This window comes from Protobothrops mucrosquamatus, unplaced genomic scaffold (assembly GCF_001527695.2).
Source record: "Protobothrops mucrosquamatus isolate PMUCROS unplaced genomic scaffold, P.Mucros_1.0 scaffold_80, whole genome shotgun sequence".
NCBI classification, from domain to species: domain Eukaryota; kingdom Metazoa; phylum Chordata; class Lepidosauria; order Squamata; family Viperidae; genus Protobothrops; species Protobothrops mucrosquamatus.
The window spans coordinates 35,211-63,205 of record NW_015386156.1 but is presented as its reverse complement, the minus strand read 5'-3'; the positions used below and the strand labels follow the sequence as shown (position 1 = coordinate 63,205).

General features: G+C 37.2%; 1 protein-coding gene across 1 annotated transcript in view; it reads left to right on the top strand.

Annotated features, from left to right (window-relative positions):
- The window catches only part of LOC107285845 (protein kinase C alpha type), a 190,267-nt gene that overhangs the window by 127,544 nt on the left and 34,728 nt on the right, over positions 1-27,995 (top strand). Inside the window, exons 4-5 of the mRNA XM_015814109.1 lie at positions 9,866-9,977; positions 14,470-14,598. Coding sequence (XP_015669595.1) covers positions 9,866-9,977; positions 14,470-14,598 — 241 coding nt within the window. The remainder of the gene's footprint in view (positions 1-9,865; positions 9,978-14,469; positions 14,599-27,995) is intronic.

Here is a 27,995-nt window from a genome sequence, read left to right as displayed (position 1 = left end):
GGCTGGATCCCATTGGATCTAAATGCCATTAAATTCATTGAACTTGCAGCTTCTTTGAGAATACCTTAAATGTAATGGAAAGGCAGACTTTCCTAACTTGGGGAATTTCCAGGTATATGGGTTTTGATCTCAGAAGCTCAGCATTGGATCCGCTGGTCATGGGATTCTGGAAATTGGGATCCACAAGTCAGGAAAGATTGTGCTGGCTGGCTGGCTGGACGCAAAAATGCTGAAATAGGACTAAATGTGTGCAAGACCATGATGGTCAATCTTCTCAGTAAGAATGTGTCCTGGATATTTAAAACTAGACTAGTATAATCTAGCATTTTCTAAGATATTACTAGTTCTCAAAATTGTAGCCCAGACATAACTGAATAACAAGAGGTAGGGAAAAAGCAGTGTTAAAAATCACTGGCTCTGAGACCTAACTTGAACTCAGACACAATTTGTAATGGCCATTCATTAGACAACTGGCTATATTTCTGTATCATTTCTCTTTGAAAGGGGAGAAGATGGTTCATGTCTTTCTCATCACAGTTAGAATCCATCAATCTTAATTTGAATGTCCGTTGTTTGTCTAGAGTGGCCCATAGTAATTTAGCAGTCAAATTGATTTTCAGAGGGGTAAAAGATGAATAATTAACTTTCTATCTGAACATTTGAGAGTCCATTTGTAGAACAGATTCCTAGAAGATTAATTCTGGGAGGATAACCTAGCTGGGCTTTTTGGGAGGGGTGGGGGAAGAGATACAGCTGAAAAGAGAAAGGATTAAAGAATATGTGCCAGTCTAATTATCAGTTAACAGGCTGAAAGTTTCCTTGATCAACAGTAAGCACTTCCTTCCTTTTGTTTTAAAATAGTATTGGAAAATTATTTTCCCATAAGAACTGAACATGTTCCCTCAGATTAGAAAAAATAGTCAGAAAGAACTCTGCAATAAATTTCTTCCTTTTATTTAATAAATAAGGTCAACAGAATGTTGTCTAATGCACCCTAATATTTGCAGAGCTAATGTTTAAAACTGACCCAATAAAGCAATATTTATGTTAGAGCTTCTAAAATTAGAAAAAATAATTCTAACAGTTTTCTGTCATAAAAAAGAGAAGGACACAAGAGAGAGAGAATCTGTTTGGTCTGATGATTAAGGCATTAGGTTAGAAAGTTCTAGTTCCACCTTAGGCATGAAAAGCAGCTGGGTGATTTTGGGCCGATCACCAACCTCACAGGATTGTTGTTATGGGGAAAATATGAGGAAAAGAGGTATGTTTGCTGCAGAAAAGCAGAAATGAAATAGTAATAAATGCTATATTTAAGTAGGCATTTAAAGGTTGTTGTAGTAAAAATCTCTGCAAGTTTAGAGAAGAGAGTGTTGAGCATGGCACCACCACAGAGAAAACCCAGCTGTGACCCTTTGGCAGTAACTCTTGAAATACATACCTCAATCTCCCTTTATGAATTCTCTCAGTGATTGACTAAGATATATAACAATGAAGGAGTCGTGCAGATATTCAAGTTTTAAGTTATTTAGGGCCTCATAGGTCATAATCAGAACCTCGAAACTGGTTTGGTAACTGATTGGTAGCCAGCCTGCAAAGTTGCATTATGTTGCAGTGAAGGCTCTGGCAGGCCTCATCAAGTGAAGAAACAACAACTGAATGTAAAGTGTCAGTTTTTGGAAAGTTAAATTTCAGCTCTTCAACTGAAAAGTTTCCATCCTGTTACAGACCATATGAACATTTGAAAACATCAAAGAAATTAACAAAATAATAAAACTGAATATAATATTAGAAGTTGCACTGTTAATAAAATTAGCCAGACTCTTATCCGCTGGTGATATAATATCCTCCTTTTCCTTTTGTAAGAACGTATACTATATTCAGCATTTTCACCAATAAGCAACAGTAATTGTCTTCTCTATAAGGAAAAAAAAATACAAATTTAATGAAAGCAGTTCCTTTAGGCTACCAGAAAATAGATAAATCATTGCCTGGCTATCCCAGGCAAGCTATGAGACAGCTTCACTGCAAGCTTTCAATGTATTCTAAGGTCCAATTTGTAGGTCTAAATTAGAGGAATCTACCCACCTTATGTAATCATTTAAAAATCTAGTCATTCTTTAAATATTGCTTTCTGTTGTCTTCCCAAACCATTTAGTGTACTTTATTTCCTAGACTATATTGTGGTATCTTAAGTGTGTGTTGGTATGTACATCTTAGTTACCAGCTTTGGTTGTGCTTGTAATGTCCAAAATAGCCAAAATGTTCTATATCTGATTGATACTGACCTTATTCTAAGCAGAATATGGTACAGGTGTAAGATGGATTGCCTAGTCTTATGTTTCTGTACATTACTAAAAAGTAGGATGGCGTCTGTTGATCCGAGTTCTCAGGCTAGACTCTAAACATGGAATGTCAACGTTTACCTCAATATCCACACATTTATTTGCAGCAGAAACAAATATAAAGAAATAGTAGCTTAGTTGCTTTATCATAAACAAGAATGAAGCCATTACACATATAATGTACTAGAGAAAGCAAAAATTAAGCTTTCACTCTCTGTGTTTCAGGGTTCCAATTCTGGTTTTTTTCTCTGGCTATTTTCCAACACCCTTCAGATTGGGAGGCACCTGCCTGATGGTGATATAACAATTCTTACAGGTCTGACCACTGCTGATTCCTCCCTCGCACCTTCATTCTTTACAAACTGTGACAGGCCAACAGAGGCCAACCTTGTGAGGACCTTGGTTTACGGCCACCTTTCTTATCTCCTACCTTTAATTTGTTTTATTTACATTTTAATAGTCTTCAATCCTTCACATAATGGTACTTACCCTAAAAAGAAATAGTGCAATAAGTATATGTACCGTATATAACTAATCATTGGGTAAATACTGTACACTCATTCTTCAAGATTGGTTATACTTACTCCTTTTATGAAGTCTAGCATAAGGTTTAGCAATGTGTTGCATAATATGTAACTTTTTATCTGTACCTTGACCCAGAATATGTTAAAAACACGGAAATTTGGGCATGAGAAATATAAAAACCGAATAAGAGACTGTGAGCCAACAGTAGATGGTTCCTTGGCACAGCTCATACACCTAAAAAGTTCTTCCTGAATGTTGTGAGAAAGAGTACATCCTGAGCAAGGTTCTGCATATGATGATTCTGCAGGTGTTTTAGGATGAATCCACTCAAATTTTCATTCCTTTGTACATTCATTATTTTGTATTCAGAATGACAGTATTCTGATACACTATTCTATTCATCTGATAGTTAACTGAGTTAATTATTAAAAGCAGAGGCTGTAAAGATATAATGCAGGAAAAAAAGACTGGTTAAACAGTCCCATGATGATGTATGGATTGCGATAAATGCCAATCTATCCCAAAGATGCTGGTTTCTTTTCAATAAAATATTCCACAGAAATTAGTTTTCAGGGAGGAAAAGGACTCACACTTATTGATATATTTCATTGCTCATAACAAAACTGAGGTTGCATCAGTTTTCAAGAACTTTCAAAAATAGAGCGCTACTTTAGTCTAATTGTTAAGACATCAGGCCCGAAACTAGGAGACTGTGAATTCTAATTCTGCCTTAGGCATGAAAGCTGGCTGGGTGATTTTGGGCCAGTCACTCTCTCTCTCAGTCCCTCCCACTTCACAGGGTTGTTGTAGGAAAAAAATAGGAAAGAAAGAAAATTATGTTCGCCACCTTATTTATAAAAATAATAAAAGCGGGATAAAAAAATGTGCATTGCTGGTATGTCAAAAAACATTGCTCACTGAGTTTGTGGTTGATTAAAAATTACTTACAGGTATAAAATGTATGTGAGAGCAGATATTGCGCTTCCAAACCTCTTTTTTGAGTGGCTGTTTTTCAAAGGAAAAATAAACAATTCAGTGTTAGGCACTAATTCAATCTATACAGCTTTCCAAATCAATATTAAGGGAAGTCTTTGCCTTCAACGTTGTTTGAAACTAAATAAAATACCATAATCATACGGTAATATGTTTGCATATCAGTTAATACTAATCTGACTATTCATAAAAATGGCATTTTTTGTTAAAGTTAAATTCGAAGATTTGCAATTAACTAGGCACTTTAAAGTTATTTTGGAAATGAATGACAGATTTCAGCATTGTATCAAGAAGTGGGGATTCATGTTCTGGATTGTTTCTTAACCACACAGATGGCAGAAACAAAATGAAATGTGCGAACGGTCAAATAGCTGTTCTTAGTATAGAATTTCGGACACTTCCGTGCAAATCTCTTAGCTTTTAAAGCAAAACAAAAAATATCAAGCCTGATGTCAGGCTTAATCTCAGGATCGATGCTCCAGGGAAGAATGGAGCTGATTTGATAAAAATATGATATGGACGTTATCCAGAGATGTATATTGAATATCCATTAGAAAGGACACTGTTGGCTAATAAGAGATTTTTTAAAAAATCTGTATGTATAACTAGAAGGATAGTCCAAGGCGTAGCATTATAAACAGGACTGGTATTTAAAGAACTAGTATGAAGCAGAAGAAGGATGATATGGGGAGAGTTTTAATAAATAGAGGAGATAATATGGATCCATGACAAAGGAACTGGTTGCAGCGCATCAGAGCAGGGGAGATGAGGCAACAAGGAATTGCAGGGATGGTTTGAATGAAATGGGTCAAGTAGGGCAGAATAGGAATAAAAGAAATTTACAGTATAAGGAAGAAATGTTGCCCATATGCTTATAGAGTTTTCAAGGAAAAGGAAGGATAAATGCAGTAACTACAAGGAAAAGGGTATTTAAATATGGTAAGAATAAAAATTTTCCAGCGAGAGCAAAAATTGCTCAAAGAGTAACTACATTCTAGAGCAGTACAGTAAAGTAAGTTTTGAATTCAAAATGGAATGATGGGTCTATAGAGGGGATGATGGAGATCTATTGAGTTAAGTTCATGGGTATAAATGGAGATTCAGATGAGTTCTTCATGACTTCAGTAGCCTTCATAACACTTATTGACCTTCGGTAATTAATTTTATTCTAAAGTTGCTTATCTTGCATTGCCAATTTCTGAACACATTGCCAAAGCCCTGGCTTACAGATTGAATAGTGGCAACAGCATCCATTTGGACTGAATTATTTCCTACTTCCACAAGGATTTCACTGCACCCCAATAGTAATAGTCACCATATAATGATAGAAAAAAATCTTTTTCAAAGTCATTAGAATAAGAGCCTAAAATCCTTTTAATCTTTTTTTCTCTTGCCTTCTGTTCTCTCTTTCTCTATCTCTCTTTAATACACGAAGATGTCACAACCTATGACTCAGAGGCCACATGCCACAGCATTGAAGAGAGACCTTAAAACTTGGTGTTAAATTATAATTTTTTAACATGACAAAAGGAGAACTTTATTAAACAAATTTAATTTTGAATCATCTTTATTAATCTCTTTGTGGTCCCTGCTCGTTTTGGGAGTTCACCTCTGTCTCCCAATTTAAAGAAAAAAAATCCACTCTTTCCCTAAATTGTGCATCATCACTTATTTCTAATAAATAAAGATACATAAAGGTTGTTCTCTAAACCAAAGGTCTCCAAACTTGGCAACTTTAAGACCTGTGGACTTCAACTCCCAGAATTCCTCAGCTGGCCACAAGTCTTAAAGTTACCAAGTTTGGAGATCCCTTCTCTATACCAAAATTCCCCAGCCTTTCTGCTTTGCAGACCGAGTTGGGGGTGGGTGGAGAGAGGGAATGATTCTGCATGAGCTGCTCGCACCCGTACCTGCTGCTTGTACAAGTGGGGATGCATGCGCTTGCTCGCCACTTCTATGGCCCAGTTCCGAAGGGCTAAAGGCCCAGTAGTGGGCCGCGGCCTGGGGTTGGGGACCCCTGTTTTATACCAAAGACTATTAAATCTATTAAACTATTATATAAGTTGTGTATATGTATATTACAGGAATTATATCTAAAGCTGCATTTAATCATTAAATGGGGTCATCATTTAAGATGTCAGACTAAACAAAAATGTATTTGATTACATCATTTTTATAATGCTGATTTATTACTGCAGCTATTTACGTATAGTTGAAAACATTGTGTAGCAAAATATGTGTGGTCAGGGAGAATTGGCCTAATGTTTTTGACCATTAAATTCCTATTCTGCTAATTGGGTAAAAAGTATAAAAATTTAAAAGTTATTTTTAATGGCATCTTCCTATGAAATGCTAAGAAAAGCTATCTGGTCAGATCAGCACCTGTGCAGTACATACAGAGATGAGACAAAATACTCTGTCTATTTAGCTATCATATTCTAATGTGCATACAATTTGAAGTCTGGAGTTTTGTATCTATAATTCACTCTCATTTTAATGTTTCACAAAAACTATAGTATTTAAGTATTGTCCAGTCTCTTCTTAAAAACTTCCAGTGTTGGAGCATTCACAACTTCTGGAGGTAGGTTGTTCCTGACAGAACAATTAATCAGTGGAACAACCTGCCTCCAGAAGTGGTGAATGCTCCAACACTGGAAGTTTTTAAGAAGAGACTGGGCAACCATTTGTCTGAAATGGTATAGGGTTTCCTGCCTGAGCAGGGGGTTGGACTAGAAGACCTCCAAGATCCCTTCCAACATTATGATGATGATAATGATGATGATGATGTGCTATTTGTCTTCATGAACGTTGCCTTTGTATGAATGATCACTGCAGACAGAATCTAAAACAGAATCTTGCAAGTATCAAATGTATTGAATCTCATTGAAGAATAGTTATCTAAGACGTAGAATACTTATTTCTGATACAGTATTCATTGCTACTCTTGTTTTGTAATGGGCAAAGGTCTTTTTAAATGTTTTCTGCTGTGTGTTTTCAAAATACAAGTATAATGTACATTATCCCCATCTTCATCTGTGGAATATGACTTCTAAGGATAAACTTTCTAGTTTTCCAGCATTCATCCTGGAAATTAGTTAGGACAAGATCATTATTGGCTATGTTACCTTTTTTCTTTCCAACCTTTTAAGTGGAGTGGCTCTTCCAGGGTTTCCTAATTACACAAGTAACTTTTTTCCAGTAGCAGCATTTGGCACCTTAGAACTAATCCACAAATCTTTCAGGTAATTCTGAAATAAATAACTGTGGATCACTGCAGAAGTATTAACACTGACAACTTGAGGCAACACAGACCTAAGTTCCCTGGCTCACAGTAGTCCTTTTATTAAGAACTTAGATAGTGAAAAACCTTTAGGCTTACTAGCTCTTTTATGTACACTGTAGGGAACTGTAGAAGGAGACATTAATTATTTTCTTTAGAAAGCAGTTTAATCCAGGCATCAAAATGAAATGAGTAAACTTTTCAACACTTCCATGCTATTAGTGAACCGGACTTTTGACATTACTTTATTATACTTAACCAGACTTACCAACATATTCATATGCTGAGGACAATTTGTAAAAAGAAGTTACTGCTGGAAATGCATTGCCACATATATCTGGTATGTTTCCCGGTAATATTTCAAAATTCTAAACAGCTATTTCTAATTCATCTGTCTGTAAAGTGACCACAATGCAGAAGACAGTCAGTTACTGGCCTGACTAATTTCAGTGATTGCAATTACAGGTTTTCCAGCTGTAGAAGTTAAATACATCATTTCTCAGAAGGCTAAGGTGATAATGTTAGTAAGTCATGAGTGTTGGTGTAGAGTTGGATAATAATTGCCTATTGTCAAAACAAGTGGAAAGACAAGGCATTCATGTAGCTTTTGAGAAGAAATGCTGATTTTTCCCCCCCTACCTAGAATGCAGTTGACTTTGGATTTGGAGAGATGAAGTGCTTATAAAGGAATTTCTGTCAGAAATGTAAATAATTGTATGGCAATGGTTTTTTAGCTTGTGTAATTCTTCCATTTTCCAATTCCTTTTTCCAATTCCTGCTTCCAAAAGAAGTTGAAGGAAAATAGATGGTGACATACTTTTACTTCTGATAGTTTTCAATGAGCTCTCAGCTTGAAATTATATACCATAATCATTGACATCTTGTTGGGAAATATAAGAAGTCTGAAAAAGAGTTTATTGATCTTAATAGTTATTTGTGATAGGCCTAAAGCTAGCAGATAATTCCATTTAAAATATTTTGTACAAATTATTGAATTATTAATATCTTATCATTGAGTTGCACATTGTATAATTTTGGGGTGAATGTGCATCACATTTTTTAAAATCACACAATGAAAAATAATGAAAGCTTTGCCTCTGAAGTGCAGCTGAGCTAGCTGAACAAGGTGTCTTAACATTATTTTTTTATTAGATATTTTTATATGTCATTCTGCCTCCCCCTAGAGGGGCATTTTATATTCTTCTCCACTGTGGATATTTTTTATCTTTCTATCTTTTATTTTTCATAAAACAATTTGGCATGAATAATGCACACAAGAATCTATCCAAAGAGTATCTATACATGAAACTGAACACTTGTATTTCAATGTAGAATTGTTGGCAAGAACTAAAAAAATGCACTTTATTCATTAAACCGCTTCAGTTTTTCTGGATCTTTTGCTACTGTAGATTAAAAAAATAACTCTTTTAGAACCTCATTAATCTACAGATGTGTGCAAACATCAATAGACTGGAAAGATAACTTTGTATCTAACAAAAGCTCTAAACTTGATGCAGAAAATTGTTTTGATACAGATATGAGATTATCTTTTTGCTTGTATAATCTTGTATTGAAACATACTCTAATTGGTGGTGTTGTTCTTGCATTTTATAAGCTGGCAAGATTTTCTGATAGTTGTGACTTGCATTAACGCTTTGATTTGTTTAATAGCTAAAAACTATACTTCCATGTAAATATTTATAAAGGATTTTCTGCCTTGACCCAGAGAAAATGGACAATTACTTTCCCAAACTCTATAAAAAAGGAATAAGGAGCATTATTATTGGAACATTGGAAGCTGCCTTAAAGTAAGGCACAGTATTTGTCCTTCTCACATAGTCTTAAAGTATAAAAGGGTATTTTTTTTCATTGTGTGTAACTCCGTGTTATTGGAAATGTCGACTATTAAACCTGCAGTTTAAACCAAGCACCTACTATCTCTTCTCTGTAAAATGGTTATGTCTTAAGTCTAAGGCAAGGGTCTTCAAACTTGGCCCTTTTATGACAGGCACGCTGGCTGAGGAATTCTGGGAGTTGAAGTCCACAAGTCATAAAAGGGCCAAGTTTGAAGACCCCTGGTCTAAGGGATCTCAGAAGCTACTCCAATTTTTGCCATCTGCAGCAGCTGCCTAATTCTTGAGGAATCTCCTTGTAGGGCTGACAAGCTCTTGTTTTCTTGCTTTCCACTTTAGGGCATTATGGAGCAGTATATGATTTTGTGGTTTGGGAGTATTTTTCTGGGACAAAACCAGATCCTGAGCAAAAAGCTAGAAGCTACAATTACAGTATTTTCTGATTAAAAACACAGAGCTTTGGCAACTGCTGCTTTCTTTCAGAATTGTTCAGAAAACAGATCGTCATCTTTGAAAGCATCACTTGAAGGAATGAGAATTCCTTGGGAGTAGTTTTAAGTTAAGTTGTTGGTAAGAATGCAGAATAAGTTTTCCATACTATTTCAGCCAGTTCAATTTTCTTTATATCTTTAAAAGATATATATATTATATCTTATTGACACACACTCAAGTCAAATGAACCTAATTTTGTTATATTACAGGGTTTTATTTATTTAAGGAACACACAATTATTGTCGATGGAGATATGTATTCTGCAAGGAGTTGTACATGGATTTTAATTCAGAAACTTACATGTAATGTTTGACAACATTAATGTCTTCAATTTCATTGATTAACAAGTAACATGACATTGTCATTTCTCTTCTTTTTAGGATCCCAGAAGCAAGCATAAGTTCAAAATCCACACATATGGGAGCCCAACATTTTGTGACCATTGTGGTTCATTACTTTATGGACTTCTGCACCAAGGGATGAAATGTGACAGTAAGATATTTATTTCATGCAGTTTTTTTAAAAAAAAATATCAATGAAGCTATTAGAGTTTTGCCTAACTACTTTCCAGTAAAATTTATTGTAGTTCCTGTTAATTACAAGTGTAGCAGTCCATTTGAAATGAATATTTCAACACATCTAGCAAAAGACTGCAAATGAGAAGAGTTTTTTCTCATGTTGATTTTTCTATAGCCATATATTAATGGAAACTTACTGGAAGAAAGAAGCATTATATTCAATTAGCAGTTGACCTGCAGTATTATGATAAAAGCATAAGCATTAAAAAAATTAAGGACAGTTTGTGGCTTCATAATAAGGCTTCATAATGCTTGATCGCTATCCTTTTGTTTTGTTTTTTGTTTTGGTTGATTCACCCTTGCAAATTGCCAGCACTAGAACCCACTTTGTTCTGGGGAATTGTTTTCCCCCTAAATAAAGCATTAGGGTCATGTCCAAAAGGTATGTGACATTTTGACTATTGCCACATGATTTCCACTGGAGCAACCCAGTGGAGCTGGCAACAGAAACCAGTGCATCCAAGTCTCATACAAAAGATCCATGGGAGAATTCTCTTGCTATGTCATTCCCAGGGATTAGTTGAAATAGGGAAAACTAGAAGGATGTAGATTAGTATAAATATCCAATACTATAAAAACCAGGACTCTCACACCAGGGTATCTGAACTTACTGATCATTAGTTTTATTTTTATTTAGAAAATTTATTTTGCCGTCTACATGGTGACTGAAGGCAGCTTACCAGATAGATAAATGCAAATACCACATATCCCTTCCCATTACAATTTTATCAAAAGGCTTTTTTTAAAACAAAAAAAGAAAAATCAAAATGAATTTATGTTGCATCAAGTGGAAGGAGAGAAGGTTAAAAAAAAATGGAGTGGGGATAGTGCCTCATGAACAATTTCACAACATAACCTATGGCAGTTTGTCAAATTCTAAGGTATCCTGCTACTAGGAATGCAACAGTAGCTGCAACAAAGAGATGAATAAAAACAGCTGTTGTCAGAAAATACACAAACTGCTGTTTCTCCTCATGTGGTTTGAATAGAACTCCTCTTCAATAGCTATAAAAATAGCAAGCTGTCACCTATGACTAATTAAATGGCTTGGAAGCTATTTTGGGGATTCCTTTAGAAACCTGCTCCTGTGGAGTCCTTTGGTGCTCTCTGAGCTTGGTTGTTTGCTTGCAGATATTTCATTACCTATCTATATAACAACATCAGTGCAAGTAAATATGGACTTGGCTTTCTGTTTATATACAGTAACTTGCCCTGCCAGTGTTTCTCCCTGAAGGTTCCTTTGATTGGGTATTGTTACTATTCCATCACTTCCCCACTGAAGGCCACTCCACATTACAATTCCCCACTACATTGCAAATATATTATCAATTCTCCACGACAATGCCTCCAGAAAATTAAAGGCCTAAAAATAGAAGATGGAATTATGGTTTCATTCAATGTCACAGCACTCTTCACATACATAGATCCACAACTCATCTGTCCTAGGTAAATACTCTTAAGATCAAAATACCCAGAAACATGGACCCCCATCAACCTCTGCCTCAATACCTACGTGCACTTTGATTGACAGATATATGAACAAATCAGAAGAATATCCATAGGATCACCACTCTCAGGACTTACAGCAGAGATTGTAATGCAGCAGCATCTGGAAAAAAACAGCACTCCCACACAAACAGCCAAAAATATGAATCCGATATGTCATAATAAAAAAGGAACAATGAGAGAAGACACAAGAAACAATCCACAACATCTTCAAAAGAATAAAGTTCAGCAGAGAAGAAGAAAGCAACAACATGCTCTTCTTTCTGGATATAGTCATCAGCAGAGGAAACAACTGCAAAAAAAATTAGAAACACATGTCTGTTGAAAAATAACCCACACTAAACAAATCCTCCCACAAGCGGAACTGTGTAAGAAAATTATTCAAATGAGCACAAATTGCAGCAACTCAGAACACCAGAAAAAGGAAATGGATCCCTATACAACATCTTCCAATAAAATGGATACCCTTGTAACTTTATTAAAAAGTGCCCGACCGTTCAACCACAGCAACACAGCCGCAAGGTATGAAAAGGATAACACTGATCATACATAAAAAAAAACATCTCAGAAACAACCAACAGACTATTACAGCCACATGGCATCATTGTAGCATACAAACCAATTAAAGCCATCAAAAACATTTTAAATAAACCAAAAGACCCAGAAGCCTAAGAAGAAAAAACATAGTCATTTACAACATAGAGTATAAAGAAGGTTACAGCCACTATGTGGGACAAAAAGGTAGAAGATTAGCAGAATACATCTATGGACACCAACTAGCAGTCAGAAGACATGATGAAAACGCCATCTGTTGTGAGATGGACAGACCCAGCCACTGTTTTAACTGGGAAATTATGAGCATCCTAGACCAAGTCAAATCCATAAACGCTAGGGAATTCCTGGAAGCTTGTCATTCAGACAAATCAGAAATAGACACATAGAAATAAACCATATTTATACATCATTCAAAAGAGACAACAAAAAGTTACAATGAAACAGAAAAGAATAGAAATCATCCACTCCAATAGCCAGTATCCAGATAAGCAGGGATTCACAGCAGGCAAGCAATCCAGCAGAAAACAATACCCCAATCAAGAAACTAACCAAGGAGAAAACCACACTCCCACCAACACTGGCAGGGCAAGGTGCTGTACATAAACAGGGAGTAAACACCATGCTCTAGCATTGATGATGCTATTTAGTTGTGTAATGAAACATCTGCAAGCAAATAACCAAGCTCAGAGAGCACCAAAGACTCTACAGTTCAACTCAGAGCTACATATAATCTCTTCTGTTGAAACTCAAGACCAGTAATAAGAAATCATTTAAGTAGTTTAAGGTAGAAAAGGAATGTAAATATTTTATTTCATCCTACAAAGCTACCTCTTTCTATCTGGATTTTTTTTTAAAATGATATGATACTACAGTTCAGGTCACCTTTCTTTTCAAATGTATGCATGTTGTGGAGAACCCTACATGAAAAGGGATCAGCCTCCATTGTTGCTTGGTCTACAGTTTTGGTAGGCTTGAGTTGTTTTTTAATTTGCTTAGTATTGCATCTACATTTTGTCTTCCCTTTTAAGAACACAAGGTAGCATCCATGGTAGTCCTCCCTTATTTTATCACCAGAGCATCAAGCCTGAGAAGCTGTACAGAGAAAGACTGAGTAGGTCCAAAGTCACTCAGTGAGCTTCATTTCTGTGGTTGAAGCCCAGCATTTTAATCACTGTGCTATGCTGGCTTTCACTTGTTCTGACTCCCCATGTTCCTATGGCTCAGTGGTTGGCTTTGAGAAAAATCAGGCATTCTTAAGACTTTGTTTCTTATGGAAGAAAGACAAAGAACTCTTTCAGTTTTTCTGCCTTTCAACTTTTGTTGCTGTTTCCCACTCTTAGATATGAGACTGTTCCATAACTAGGTTTACCTCTAGAATTAAAACTGTGTCTATAATATCTGAAGGGATTCTAATATTAAGGTATAAAGATATACTTTTCCATAATATGGAAGAACTAAAAATTAGGTATCTCAATTCTTGCAACATTTTAATTCAGCAGTTTTATTGTCAAAACAAAGCACTTGTCAAGATTTTGGTTAAAAATAGTTGTGGTCACTTGTTTTCCCAATCAGATTTTTAAAAATCAATCAAGAAATCATTTTTCACATCATGTTTCCTAGGGAATAGCTAAAACATATAATTCTTTTGCTTTCCTGATCAGGCATAACCTAGTTTTTTTTATTAATGGAACCACTATGTATGCATTACTGAATGCTCAAAAACAGAAATAGTCATTGATAGTTGTACAGTGTTTTAAATTTAATTTAATGATTGAACAATGGTCAATCTCAAAAAAGAGATTTTATCATATTGAGTTTATTTTTATTTTCATTTTGCTTTTGGTAAAGCCCTAGCAGGTATTCAATCAACTTCTGTTTTCCCACATTTTGCTTATTTTCAACTAAATGCCACCCACACAGTTTTTAATGTCTAAACTGGCATCGTTAACGTTTGTCTCAAAATGTTTGGTATGTTGGGGAATCATTGACTCTGGCCAAATTTGTTGTATGTCATTGTAAGATTTGTGTAAAAGACTGCAGCAGAAAGGGCTGTTTCTTAACTCAAAATCATGTTTCTTTTGTCTTATTTTGTTCTGCCCTGTGAGGGAGAATTACTTGCTTCCATTCGTGAGAAGATAACTGCAAACACAATTCTTAACGTATTTACTGAATGTGGAAAGAATTTTTTTTCTGAGTCCCATTATGGCCTATAAATTGACAAGTTTTTCCTAATAGCCCAAAGGAAAAATCAACTTCTCTGGCAATGTGAAAGTAGCAGTGCCAATTAGTTATTTTTGTCCTTTTCAGTCCTTAAGATATTAAATTATATATTTCCTGACTTGCAGCCTGTGATATGAACGTTCACAAACAATGTGTAATAAATGTTCCAAGTCTTTGTGGAATGGATCACACGGAAAAAAGAGGGAGGATTTATTTGAAGGTTGAAGTGACTGGTGACAAGCTGGAAGTCACAGGTAAGAAAAGCTTCTTAGATGTAATGTACCTCATTTAAGGATGCTTTTATTCATTTATATTGAATAGCTTTGAGACAATAAACATAAAAAATGACTTATGTGCTATATTCAGTAAAACTTCAGCTCCTGGCTGGAACAGAGGATTATGAATTCCCTTGAACTGGAGGATGTAATAGGCTTCTTACTATCCATCTAAGAACATATCCAGTATCCATGGTTGGAAAGTTGGGATGGAAAATGACACAGTGTGCCCATATTCTCCTTTGGGGCTTCCAGCAAGGAACACAATGTACTTTTGGCCTAATTCAGCATGATGTTTCCTGGTTATGCAACAATACTAAGAAAAAGATCTTGAAATGATAATTGATTACAAACTGAATAAAAGTCAGCAATGTGATGCAGCTGCAAAATAGGCAAATGTGATGCTAGGCTGCATTAACAGAAGTATAATTTCCAGATTACAGGAAATAGTTTTTTTTTCACCTTAGTCTGCACTGATGCATTGTATCCAACTCTGGGACTGCCCTTTCAGAAAGGTGTGGAGAAAACCAATTTGAACATACATACATACATACATACATACATACATACATACAGAGAGAGAGAGAGAGAGAGAGAGAGAGAGAGAGAGAGAGAGAGAGAGAGAGAGAGAGAGAGAATGAATTTTGGGTGGCAGGGTCCAAAAGTAGCGCCTTTTCTGCTGTGGCTCCTGCCCTTTGGAATATCATGTCCCTCAAGGTGGGATCTGCCCCCACCCCCTGGCCTTCCAAAAAGGAACACCTGCCATCTGGCTTGGGACCCCGATGGGAGCATCCCACCACGGAGGTAGATTAGGAGACGATCCCACCTCCACCCTGTTTACACATTGATTCGTTTTTATCTAGTTCTTGGTCAGTTTTAATGTTTTAATTCTTAATGCTTAATATTTTTGATGTTTTTATTGTTTTATATCACACTTCAATGTGGTTGTAAGCTGCCCAAAGTCGCTTGACAATGAGATGGTTGGCATATAAATTAAAACAATAAATAAATCAATAAAATATTCAGAGAATGGCATTGAGGATGATCAGGCAACTAGAGCCTAAATCTTAAGAGGAAATGTGAAGGAAGTTGGTATTTTAGCTTTGGGGGTGTGATAACATATTTAAAGTGTCAGCTATCACAGAAGGGTACATCAAAATCTCTCCTTTATTTTTTTCAGGGTGCAGAAAATAAACACTGTATTTAGGTTGTGTTAAAATTGAAGGCGAGGAAACAGCTTCCCAACAGTAACATGAGTTTTGACTGTGGAATTAATTTACTTGAAAAACTGATGGGCTGTCCTTTATTGAATGTATTCATTGGAAGTAGACCTCCATCTGCTAGGAATGCTTTTGCTTGGATGCTTATACCGAGTGAAGAACGTTATGAATCTATCTTCATCTGAAACTGCAAAAATAGAAAATGAAACAAGAAAGCTAGATGTTTGTTTTCTTTTTTCTTTTTAAATACTTTAGAAAACATTTGAATCATGTTTCACCGCAACTCTCAAAATGCAGGCAGGTCAATCCTACTGCTTAAGGTAGTTTGGTTTCCTTTCAGCTTCAGTGACACCTCTGAAGCAGCAGCCCATGAAAATGAAAGCTAAGCTTTCTGCAGACTTTCTTTTCAAATTAGGAAAGGCGAAGAAATATTAGATCTATTTTTATTCTTAGGTCGTTGGCAATATAATTGACACTGAATTTAGTAGGCCGCTATCTGTAATATTCCTAGCATTTGCTGTGACAAGGTTATTATGCTCGTGGCAAATTTTCCACAAGAATGAAATCAGAAATCTCTTCCTTTTAGTGTGTGTGTCACAGAGACAGTTGGCTGATTCAGGGAGTTGAAGTCCACATATTTTCAAACTGACAAGGTTGAGAAACACTGATGTGAGACACAAAAGAATCTGGTAGGGAAATCTATTTTAACAAAACTAGCTGGCCTGATATTTCAAGAGAACTGCCAATGGTAGATGCTGTTTTCTCTGTTCTCATAGCCCTGGATAGCTGAGGGAGAGGAAAATTATGGGGGAGCTCTCCTCACAACTTGAGGTGGAAGGAAGCATGATATTCTTAGCCTGGGAAGATGTAGGAGTGTCAGTATTCTGAATCATCTTCCGGAAAGTGGTATTGAGTTACCTCTAATTTTTGCTGATCTTAGGGCTTAATTTAGTGTTACCCAGGGCAGAATTCTGTAGGAGTCTGAATCAGACTTCCAATTGCTCTTCAAATGCATTGTGCTAAATAAATAAATAAAGTAGGCCTTACTTTGCCAGATGCCCTGAAGGTAGAAAAGGCAGTTAAGCTGATACAAAACTGACAGTGTCACATAAGCCTTGAAGCACTGAATTACTATCCACCTCCACTCGGCTGCTAGTACAGTACTTTAGCTTTTCTCTATTGTATGCTTCTCCTCCTCCTCCTCCTGTCTCCTAATTAACTCTTTTGATTTGCCATGCTAAAAGAGAGCACATGGCCTGCTTTTATAGCAAATTGGAAAAAGGAGTAGGAGTTTGTTTTGTTTTGTTTTGTTTTTTGGTTAGTTGGTGGGCAGTTGCCTATTAACAGTACTATGTCCTCCCTTTTTTCCTTCCTTGATTCTTCACAATCATCTATGACAGGGGTGGAGATTTTCTCCTTCTCATAAAATAGTAGACTCTGAGACCCAATAAATAAAGCTAAATGAGGGGTGAATAGCAGAACAATGGGGCTAGAAGGGACCTTGGAAGTCTTCTAGTCCCAACCCCCTGCTTAAGCAGGAGACCCTATACCATTTCAGACAAATGGCTGTCCAATCTCTTCTTAAAAACCTCCAGTGATGGTAGCACCCACAACTTCTGGAGGCAAGCTGTTCCACTGATCAATTGTTCTCACTGTTAGGAAATTTCTCCTTGGTTCTAGGCTGCATCTCTCCTTGATAAGTTTTTGCCCGTTTCTCCTTGTCCTGTCCTCAGGTCTTTTAGAGAATAGGCTGACCCCCCCTCTACTGTGTGACAATCCCTCAAATATTGGAAGATTGCTATTATATATCATCCCCTAGTTCTTCTCTTTGTTAGACTAGACATACCCAGTTCCTGCAACCATTCATTGTATGTTTTAGCCTCCAGCTCTCTAATCATCTTTGTTGCTCTTTTTTGCACTCTTTCTAGAATCTCAACATATTTTTTTTGTATCGTGGTGGCCAGAACTGACACAGCATTTCAAGTGCAATCTTACAAAACAGCATAAAGAAGTACTTACACGTCAGGTGATTTTGATACTATCCCTCTGTTGATGCAGTCTAGGACTGCATTGACTTTTGGGGCAGCTGCAGCACATTGCTGGCTTATACGTAAGTGGTTGTCCACTAGGACTTCTAAATCCCTAGATCACAGTGACTGCTGTTGAGCCAGGTACCATCTGTTCTATACCTATGCATTTGGTTTTTCTTGCCTAAGTATAAAACTTTACTTTTCTCACCACTGAAATGCATTTTGTTGGATAGAGCCCAGTTTTGAACTCTGTCAAGATCCTTCTGGATCTTGAACCTATCTTCTAAACTGTTGGCTATTCCTTCCAACTGGCTATTCCTGCCAGTTTAGCACTGTCTGCAAAGTTGATAAGTTCCCCTTCTATGCCCTCATCTAAACCATTTATGAAGATGTTGAAGAATGCTGGGGTTAAGACAGAACCTTGTTGTACCCCTGCATGCTTCCCTCCATGTAGATGTAGTTCCACTGAGGACTACACGTTGAATGAAGTTTGACAGCCAGTTACAAATCCATCTGAATTTTTCTATTCCACATTTTTTATGCCTTACTGAAGTCCAAGTATACAATGTCCACAACATTTCGCTGGTCCACTAATTTAGTTACTTTGTCAAAGAATGAAATAAGATTTGTTTGGCATGATCTGTTTTTGACGAACCAGTGTTGGCTTCTAGTAATAACTCTGCTTGTTGAAGGGAAGTTTTTCACACAGTGCTACTGAATTATGGAAGTCATTGTCCGCCTATGATAAAGCAATAGCTATTAGCTTGGATGTTTTTGACAAATTCTTATTTGTGTAAGTTTGTCAATGGCTACTAATCAAGATTGTTATATGGTACTTGGAGGAACAACAATGGGAGGAAGCAATTACCTTCACATCTTGCTTGTGGCACTTCCTACACACGTCTTGTAGATAAATAATCTGTGCTAAATATGTTTCTGTCAAATCCAGCAAGGTTGGATGCCATGTAAAATTGCCATTGTTTTTAATTCTAGCATTTAGTCCTAGTACATAAAACAAAGTCTGGTATTTATAACTTAGGTTGAAAATTCAATACAATTTTTTGTATTGAAGCTCTCCAAATGAGGGACTGCAACTTATTATGTGTTTTAGAAAGAAGAATTCTCTTCAGGATATTAGTTCCTCCTGCCTTCCCCCTCTCCCCCCCCCCAAAAAAATCACCGGATTAATTTTTTAAGGCATGCCATCTATTTCATCATTTTTATCTTCATGCATGCTCTCGCTTTCCCCCCCCCCCCATAATGGAGAGAATACATGGACATTTTCAGAAGGTGAGAGTTATGTTAAAAATTTTAGTTCTATGCCTTTAGGCTTCCCCAGAAAATGGAATCTTATGAATTGTGAAAGAATGTCTGAATTTAAACTTTGGAGCAAGACAAACTATTAGTTGATATATTATTTCTTCAGGCAGGGCCTACAAGAAGGCAATCATCGTGGGGAAAAGTTATCCATGCTTTACTGATTCTACAAAGTATCTTGAGGGAATATACACATTTTTCATGCCTTGATTTCTGTAACAATAATAAATCTCTGTGGTTAGAATAGGGTAGAACTGAAAAATATTTTCCCTTTTTTTTAAAAAAGATTTTTTTTATCCCCGTATTATTTTTAATGAATAATTCAGGGTATCAAACATACCTAATACTCCTTCCTCCTCCTATTTTCCCCACAACAACAACCCTGTAAGGTGAGCTGGGTTGAGGGAGAGTGACTGGCCCAAAGTCACCCAGCTGGCTTTCACGCCTAAAGCAAAACTAGAACTCCCAGCCTTCTGGTTTTTAGCCTGTGCCTTCATCACTACACCAAAGCATTTTCTTTTTCTGTTTCAAATATAGTATAATAAAGTTACAACAATGTCATTACGTTAGGTATTAAACTTATTTTCAGAGAAATGAATCACTGTTCTCTACCTTACAGTATAGAGCATGGGTGAAATAGAAACTTTTTAATGCTCTGTGGTTATTACAGAATTATGCCTCAGGAGTCAAAACCTGAGAATATAATGAAGAGCTATTGCTCCTGAGAGACACATTAAAATAACTTCGGTGCACTGAGAATCATAATGTATTACAGTGCCTCAAGGTATAGAAGGGCATCGAGCATGATGAAACCTAATGCTATAGGAAAAAATACAGTCTTCCTAATTTATATTGGTGATGATTGGGTAACTCTGTGGCAAATAAAATGAGAAAATCCAATGCTTCCTTAACCTTGCATCCTTAGACACCTCAGTGGAATAATTTTGGATTTCTTGTTTTCCATATGAGGAAAGTATTACACTTTCTCTTAAAAGTGTATTCTCCTCAGTGCAGGTTTAACAAAGGACTGGAGGCTAAAAGATATAAGGAACGGCTGCTGGAATTGGGTATGTCTAGTTTAACAAAGAGAAGGACGAGGGGGGACATGATAGCAGTGTTCCAATATCTCAGGGGCTGCACATAGAAGAGGGAGTCAAGCTATTATCCAAAGCGCCTGAAGGCAGGACAAGAAGCAACGGGTGGAAACTGATCAAGGAGAGAAGCAACTTAGAACTAAGGAGAAACTTCCTGACAGTTAGAACAATTAACCAGTGGAACAATCTGCCTCCAGAAGCGGTGAATGCGCCAACACTGGAAGTTTCTAAGAAGAAACTGTCCGAAATGGTGTAGGGTTCCTGCCTGAGCAGGGGGCTGGACTCGATGACCTCCAAGGTCCCTTCCAACTTTATTATTATTATTATTATTATTATTATTATTATTATTATTATTATTATTATTATTATTATTATTATTATTATTATTATTATTATTATTATTATTATTATTATTATTATTATTATCTCATCTCAATGCAGATGTGATTATTACAGATATTTTCCATATGATATATGAACAAAAGAAGCTCAGAACAGTACATGCAAAGGAGTGGAGGGGGTCTTGGGCTTTGTAAAACAATGAAACAACAATAGGCACAGTGTTCTCCAGGTGTACAGGGCCACTTTTCATCTGTCACAGCTGGTTCAGCCAATGGCAAAAGATGGTGGGAGTTCTGACCCAAAACTTCTGAAGAATATCAGCTTGCATGCCCATGTAAATAAACTTAGTATTTAGACTTGGTTGAGGACTTGATTTCTTGGCCATCCTATTCCAGGATCTGAGGCATGTAGCATTACAATATATTTGGAACAAAACAGGTGGAAATTATCAGCCAGCAAATTTCCCAAACTAATTTGCAGTTGACTCAGACTGCTTCCAAAAGAAGGTACTGATTACGGCTTTGCTTTCAAAATTTATGTTTTACTTGATGCATGAATGTTAATGTCCAACCTTTTATTTTGAAAGGGAAAAAGCTGCCGCTTCCGACCTCTCTTGACCTATCTCATCCAAGACAGGTTGCTATCAAAGAGGCAGACTGATAGAAATGATAGTCCTTTCTAATTGGTATTCTTTCCGATCACCATCACCAAAAAGGGGAAATAATAAACCTTGATCAGCTAAATAGAAAGAGGATATCAGAGTACTAATTATGTTGACAAAAGTACAAATAGAACAGATCTTATAAAACAAAGGCAAGGAAAGCAAAGACTTTTTCTTTCAGCAGCCTGTGTTTTAACCTGTAGGTTTCTACAATGTGTCTTGAAGAATCTTTCTTTCTTTCTTTCTTTCTTTCTTTCTTTCTTTCTTTCTTTCTTTCTTTCTTTCTTTCTTTCTTTCTTTCTTTCTTTCTTTCTCTCTCTCTCTCTCTCTCTCTTTCTTTCTTTCTTTCTCTCTCTCTCTCTTTCTCTCTCTCTCTCTCTCTCTCCTTTCTTTCTTGATATTCAGTGTCATGAGAAATAAAATAGAAATACTTTTGTTTGAAAGAAATGATTAAATATAGCAAATGAAGGGAAGGGAAGGGAAGCATGTTCAGCCATGCAATTCTTACTTGGTCTTTTTTCTCTAAGCATTTAATTAATCCCACCTTTATTATTTTTATAAATAACACAAGTCGGCGAACATACCTAATATTTCCTTATTCTCCTATTTTCCCCACAACAAGAACCCTGCATGATGTGTTGGGCTGAGAAAGAGTGACTGACCAAAAGTCACCCAGCAGCTTTCATGCCCAAGGCAGGACCCTGATGATTGGTCTAAAGTCAACCAGTTGCTTTTTTCATGCTTAAGATAGGACTAGAACTGATTGTCTCCTGGTTTCTAGACTGGCACCTTAACCACTAGACTAAACTGACTCTCATTACCCCCATGTACAAACATACTGTTTGAGCTGAATCATGAAGTATAAATATTTTATTTAATGTGTGAGGGCAGCAATATATCCCTGTAATTGGGGAGAAGCTGTGTTTCTGAGTGGCAACACAGATGGACATAAAGTGGAGCTTCTAGACAGAATTAGGAAGGAGAAAACTAGTTGACTCTAGACACAATTAGCCAGAAGAAGATTATTTTCTTTTGTGCACACTAAGAATTTTCAGTTAAGAGAATTAGACTTGCCTGCATTACATGATCTATTTTGAGGATAGAAGTCTTGGACATAGACTTTTGAAATAGACCGTTTGAAATGAACATGTAAGATTAAACCTTCCTATATGCTCTACATATTCTTCAATCCTTCCCGGTGCAGGTTTTAGCATCTTCCCTCTATCTACTGTATGCCCCTAGATCCTTCTCCAGTTAATATTACATATGGACCTGTCAGCTTTATTAACTCATTTTTTTGTGGGAGCTTTTGCTTTTGCCACCAACAAATAGTAGTCCTCCTTTTAATATTGATCTGTTTGTATTTCAGCTGAGAATATAACTGCCATAAATATTTATGACTTTATAGAACCATTTTGATTCCTCCCCCCCCCCCCTCAAGTGAGATTTTGACATGTACAACTGACTGGCTTCTGAACCTGTCACCATTCCTCACTCTAACTATCAAATCTGTGGTTGGTGTCACAGTTTCAACATTTTAAAAATCTATTTTTAATTGATGCCAAAACTTATTTGAGTTAGATCTGTGCTTAAACAAATGAGCACTACTGTCTTAATCTAAAAATTAAGGGTTTTTTCCTCTGACTTTAAACACTTTTCTTCATTATTATTTTTGTACTCTTATCTCCTTTAGCCTTGGTTCTTCTCCTTTTACAGTGGAAGATAATTTTGGCCCACATTTGTAATATTGACCACATTCATACACCAGGCTAAATGGTATTAGGGCTTAGCCATGGACAAGCAGTAGAGTGACACAGTTGCCAATGTCCAAATGAATCAAGTCATGCAAACCAGGGATTCTAGTTTATTTCATGAAGAACTAGTAAAGAGAGATGGAAAAGAAACCTTTTGGAACAGCCAGCAGACTCTGCAATACACATTTAGTTCTGAGTTGTGGCATTGTTTCTTTCAAACCCCATGAATGCACTCATTGTGGAAGCTTAGCCAAGTACTACAAAGGTTCCATTACTAAACAATAGTCAGTGGCTATTCATTATTTTTAGAATATGTATAAATGCAGTGGCAAAAATGCCATAATGTTTTTAATATAATCTTAAAAAATGGCTCATGGTTAGAACGCTCAGTCAGAAGACCATTGAGAGATCAATGGCTCAGCAGTTCAAAACCCAAGAGCGAGCCATGTGACGGAATGAGCTTCCATCAATTTGTCCCAGATCCTGCCAACCTAATAGTTGGAAAGCATGCAAATGCAAGTAGATAAATAGGTGCCACTTTATTGAAAAATACCAGGGACATGAAAGGAGCCCCATCAGGTATTTCCTGGACAACAGTGATGTCACTAGCGAATCCAGTGGTTCTCAACCTGTGGGTCGGGACCCCATTTGGGTCGATCGACCATTTCACAGGGGTCGCCAAGCAAGGCTGTCCGCCATTTTTTTTGTCCGCCATTTTTTTCCCCTTTTCCGGCGGGTGCCTTACCTCCCTTGAGCTGGTCCAGCTGGTGGTTGGCCTGCTCCATCTCTGCTGCTTGCCAGCTACGCCTCGGCCGGTGCAGGGGGCCGAACCACGCATGTGCGGCGCTCCCGGGCAGGGAAAGTCCTCGACTTACGACCAGTTGGGTAGTCTTCAACTTACGACCAGTTTAGTCCTCGACTTACGACCGGTTTAGTCCTCGACTTACAACCGGTTGGGGTCGCGGCATTAAAAAGGTTGAGAACCACTGAGCTAGTCCTTTCAATCCGGAAGCACCTTGGTAGGTGCTTCAATTTATCCTTAATTAGATTAATTAAGGATAATTTATCCTTAATTAGATTAGGTACCATCTTTTTTTTTATCCCCTCAACATGTTGAAGAGGCTAGCAGATAAAATTGTGAAAGTGTTGAGTATGCAGTTCTTGTTCTTATATTTGAAATAGTTGTTCCTGGGATATGATTTATTGGTAAGAAGACGTATTGGTGCTATATTTCATTTTTGGTTAACACTGTTTCTAGTTCAGCATGCCCAAGTAGTTATAAAATATGCCCAAGTAGTTATAAAATATACCAGTATGTTTTTTGAATCATGCCCAAGTAGTTATAAAATATACCAGTATGTTTTTTGAAAAATTCAAATGTATTTTAATGAGAATAATACAATTCAGTTAAATTATAAATCTACTCTTTTATAATTGGATTGCAGACAGAAAAGGAAAATAATTACATTGGTCGACATCAATCCTACATGCATGCATTTTGTCCCAATCTGAACTAACAGTTCTNTTCTATTAAAATAAGATAATGGGGGGGTTGGGGAGTGAGAAGGCACTTCCACATGTCATGAAATGAAAATTATTTATGGAAGGATAGTGAATTGTGGCAAACCAAAAGTCAATGAACTATACCTCCCATCATATTCCAGCCATCCCATTCAACAATTAAATATGGAAGTGATAGTTCAACTTTTGGGGTTCTCTAATCTCTCAACATTCTTGCAGGAACAAGTTCCATTTATCTGTCTGTCTGTCTGTCTAGATATATAGATATTGGGATATGGATGGATATATAGATACACATTTAACATTCATCCCCAGCTGAAAAATTAAATACTGTATGTTATTCTAGTTACCCTATCATTCAAATAAATGATACTTATTTATAAATTCTACTTATTTATTCACTTTTTATGCATTTGGATTTTGCAAAAAAGGTAATTTTATTCTACCTAAATGCTTGTTTTCTTCAGCCCGTGTTACAAGGTAGAGGTTTTTTAGTGCCAGATTTAATATTATAGAATCTAAAATGATTCAACTGACCTTTTACTGAACAATTATGCACATTTTACTGGTTGTTTTGGTGACATGGCCAGATATTCTGAGCCTTTTGCTTTTCGTTGTTTATTATTTCTGATAGACAAAGGCAGTACTGTGTTGCTGTAATTCCCACCACAATCATTCCTTTATTTTCAGAAAGGAAAATGGGTCATGTTCTCAGAAGCTGTCTGGAAAAATGTTCTGACTTGCAATTTATGGCTAAGTTGTTTCTGCATTGGTGGCCAAATTTAAAGTTTACAGAATGTTGTGCAATGTTTATCTAGCAAGTTTGCCTAAGTTCTATTTTTTTTAATTTTTAGATATTAAAGAAAGTTAAGAGGCATGAGCTAAAAAAAAAACTACCTGCATCATATATTTTATCTCTCTCCTGTTTTTCTTTATTGATTTTGTAGATAAATAAGGGTTTTTTATTACTGTTTATTAAATTTATCAGCTTACAATGTAATAAAACATACAGATAAAACAATTATAAGAACAGAATGAAATTACAAAAAATTAAAACAAACTAAAAAACCATGGGTTGGGGCAGAGAAGTGATGGTGTCTTCTCTGTTACTGCACAAGCCATCTCCAACCAACAGTTTCTCCTTCAAGACCCCGTGCCACCAGCACAGCCAGGTTTTAAGGCTTTTTCTGAAGGCCAAAAGAAAGGAGACGAATCTCATCTCCTGCAGCAAGATGTCCCAAAGCAGGGGTAGGCAACCTTGGCTCTTTTATGACTCGTGGACTTCTGGGAGTTGAAGTCCACAGGTCATAAAAAAGCCAAGGTTGCCTACCCCAGTCCCAAAGGGTGGAGGCTGTGTCAGAAAAGGCTCTTCTCCTGGACTTCACCAGACAAACTTCCTTGGCTGATGGGGTCTGTAGTAGGCCCCTTCTGCCAGCATGAGTGGGGCAGGTCAATCCCATTGCGGAAAGATGGTTTCTCAGATATTCAATTCAATTAACAGAAAGATGGTAGAAGATAACTTTATTGGAAGAGGAAAGGTTTGCTGATGCTACTTCCCTCTACAACATTCTGCTCCAGAGTTTTAGGCAATCTCTGGAATAACTCCAAATAGTAGAGACTGCAGGAGAAAATAAAATATTCCTCCTGTCAGACCTGCCCCAGTCAGATCCCTTAGGAAAAAAGACCCTTGACTGTGTTTGGTTGAAGTTATAGGCCAGTGGTGGCGAACCTATGGCACGCATGCCAGAGGTGGCACTCAGAGCCCTCTCTGTGGACACGTGCGCCATCGGCTCAGCCCCGCCTCCCCCCACGGCCCCCTCCTCATCAGCAGCCCCCCCGGAGGAGAGTCGCCCCCAAGCTCAGCCCGCATGGAGCAGCGCAGCCAAGGACATGGCAGTCAGGCAGCAGGGACAAGACTCCACCCTTGCACCCTGTCGTGCGGAGGGTGTAGCTGCCATAGTGCTGCTGGGGCATCTGGGCGATCAGCGGGCTGTGGAGGTGGTGGGTGGCCCTGCGGGTTGGCAGAGCAGGGGGCGGAGCAGGGCAGGGGCGCAAGCTATATGAATGTTTTAAGAACCTCTCAGGATGTTTGGAGCAATCCACATTCCATTCTCAAGCTTCTCAAGTTTCATGGCCTTGAAGACTGGCCCAGGCTGGTTTCTTGCGTCCTTGGTCTCTGTGAAGCTGTCATCTCCCCACTTTTCCCCACCTATGCCCCATGCATGTTTATTTCCCACTTGCTCTTCTCCTGCCCCCTGAAGCTGATGGCAGGATGCCAGCGAGGCATGAAGCCAAAGATGGCAGGGCTGACATCTCTGTTACTCCCAGAGAAGCCTTGACTGGATCAAATATACTTCTGCCACAGGAAGAACTTGCATGTGTGAAGAGTACTTTTTAAAAAAAAAATATTACTCTCTTTTTTTCATTTGAAAAAAAGAGTGTTATTTTCAGCAAATAAAACTTCTCCAACCTGAATAAAAGCCAGTTCGTTCTCTGTTTTGGTTGGACCTGAAAGATTATTAAAATCAAGACAAAATTCAGAGAACCCATTCTGGTTCCTGGGCTTCCCAGACTAGCTTGGAGATCTATTTTGAGTTTCACTGGGAACCAATCGTCAGTCGTTACTGCTCCAAGAAAAATAAGAGGGTGTGTTAAAATTACTTTTGTAGAGATTAAAAGATTTTGATAATTATAACTCTACAGCAAGGATGGGTAGATAACCCACCTATTTTACCTTCCCAGAAGCCCAAGATCAGGCCGTCAGCTTGTTCTGGCAAAATAGTCAAATTTTATTAAGATTTTTGTTTGTATTTGTTTGTTTAGTGGATTCCCCATTTTTTTTCAGCTTAATTAGAATGCTGATAAGCCCATCAGTATGATTGTGTTCTCTGTTGAACAAATGTAAGCTGAACGTTCTGTACTGAAAACAGATGGATCAACTCAGGAATGCAAAGCCAGGCATAATGGTGACTATTTCAACGGCAAAATTAGAATCCCTATTTGTACTGATCCAGTACAAGTAATTCTCAACTTAGGACCACAACCGAGCACAAAATTTCTGTTGCTTGGGCACTCAGTCTCTAAAAGGTTTGCCATCACTGTCCTAGCATATCATACTAAATCCTTTTTCTTCTCTTTACTCTTTCTCAAATGAATGACAAATCTCTAATAACATTTTGCTGCTTGTTTTTAATATTTAATGTAGGAATATGGCACAAGGTTGTGTCGAATGTGTTACAATAGAAGTCTTTATTTATTTCCCACCTTTATTGTTGTTGTTTTTTAAATTGAGGCAGCAAACACACCTAATACCCCTTCCTTCTCCTATTTGCCTTGCAACAACAATCCCCACGAGGTGGGTTGAACAGAAAGAGAGGGACTGGTCCAAGGTCATCCAGCTGGCTTATTTTTATAATCTTTACAACTTACTTAGCTAT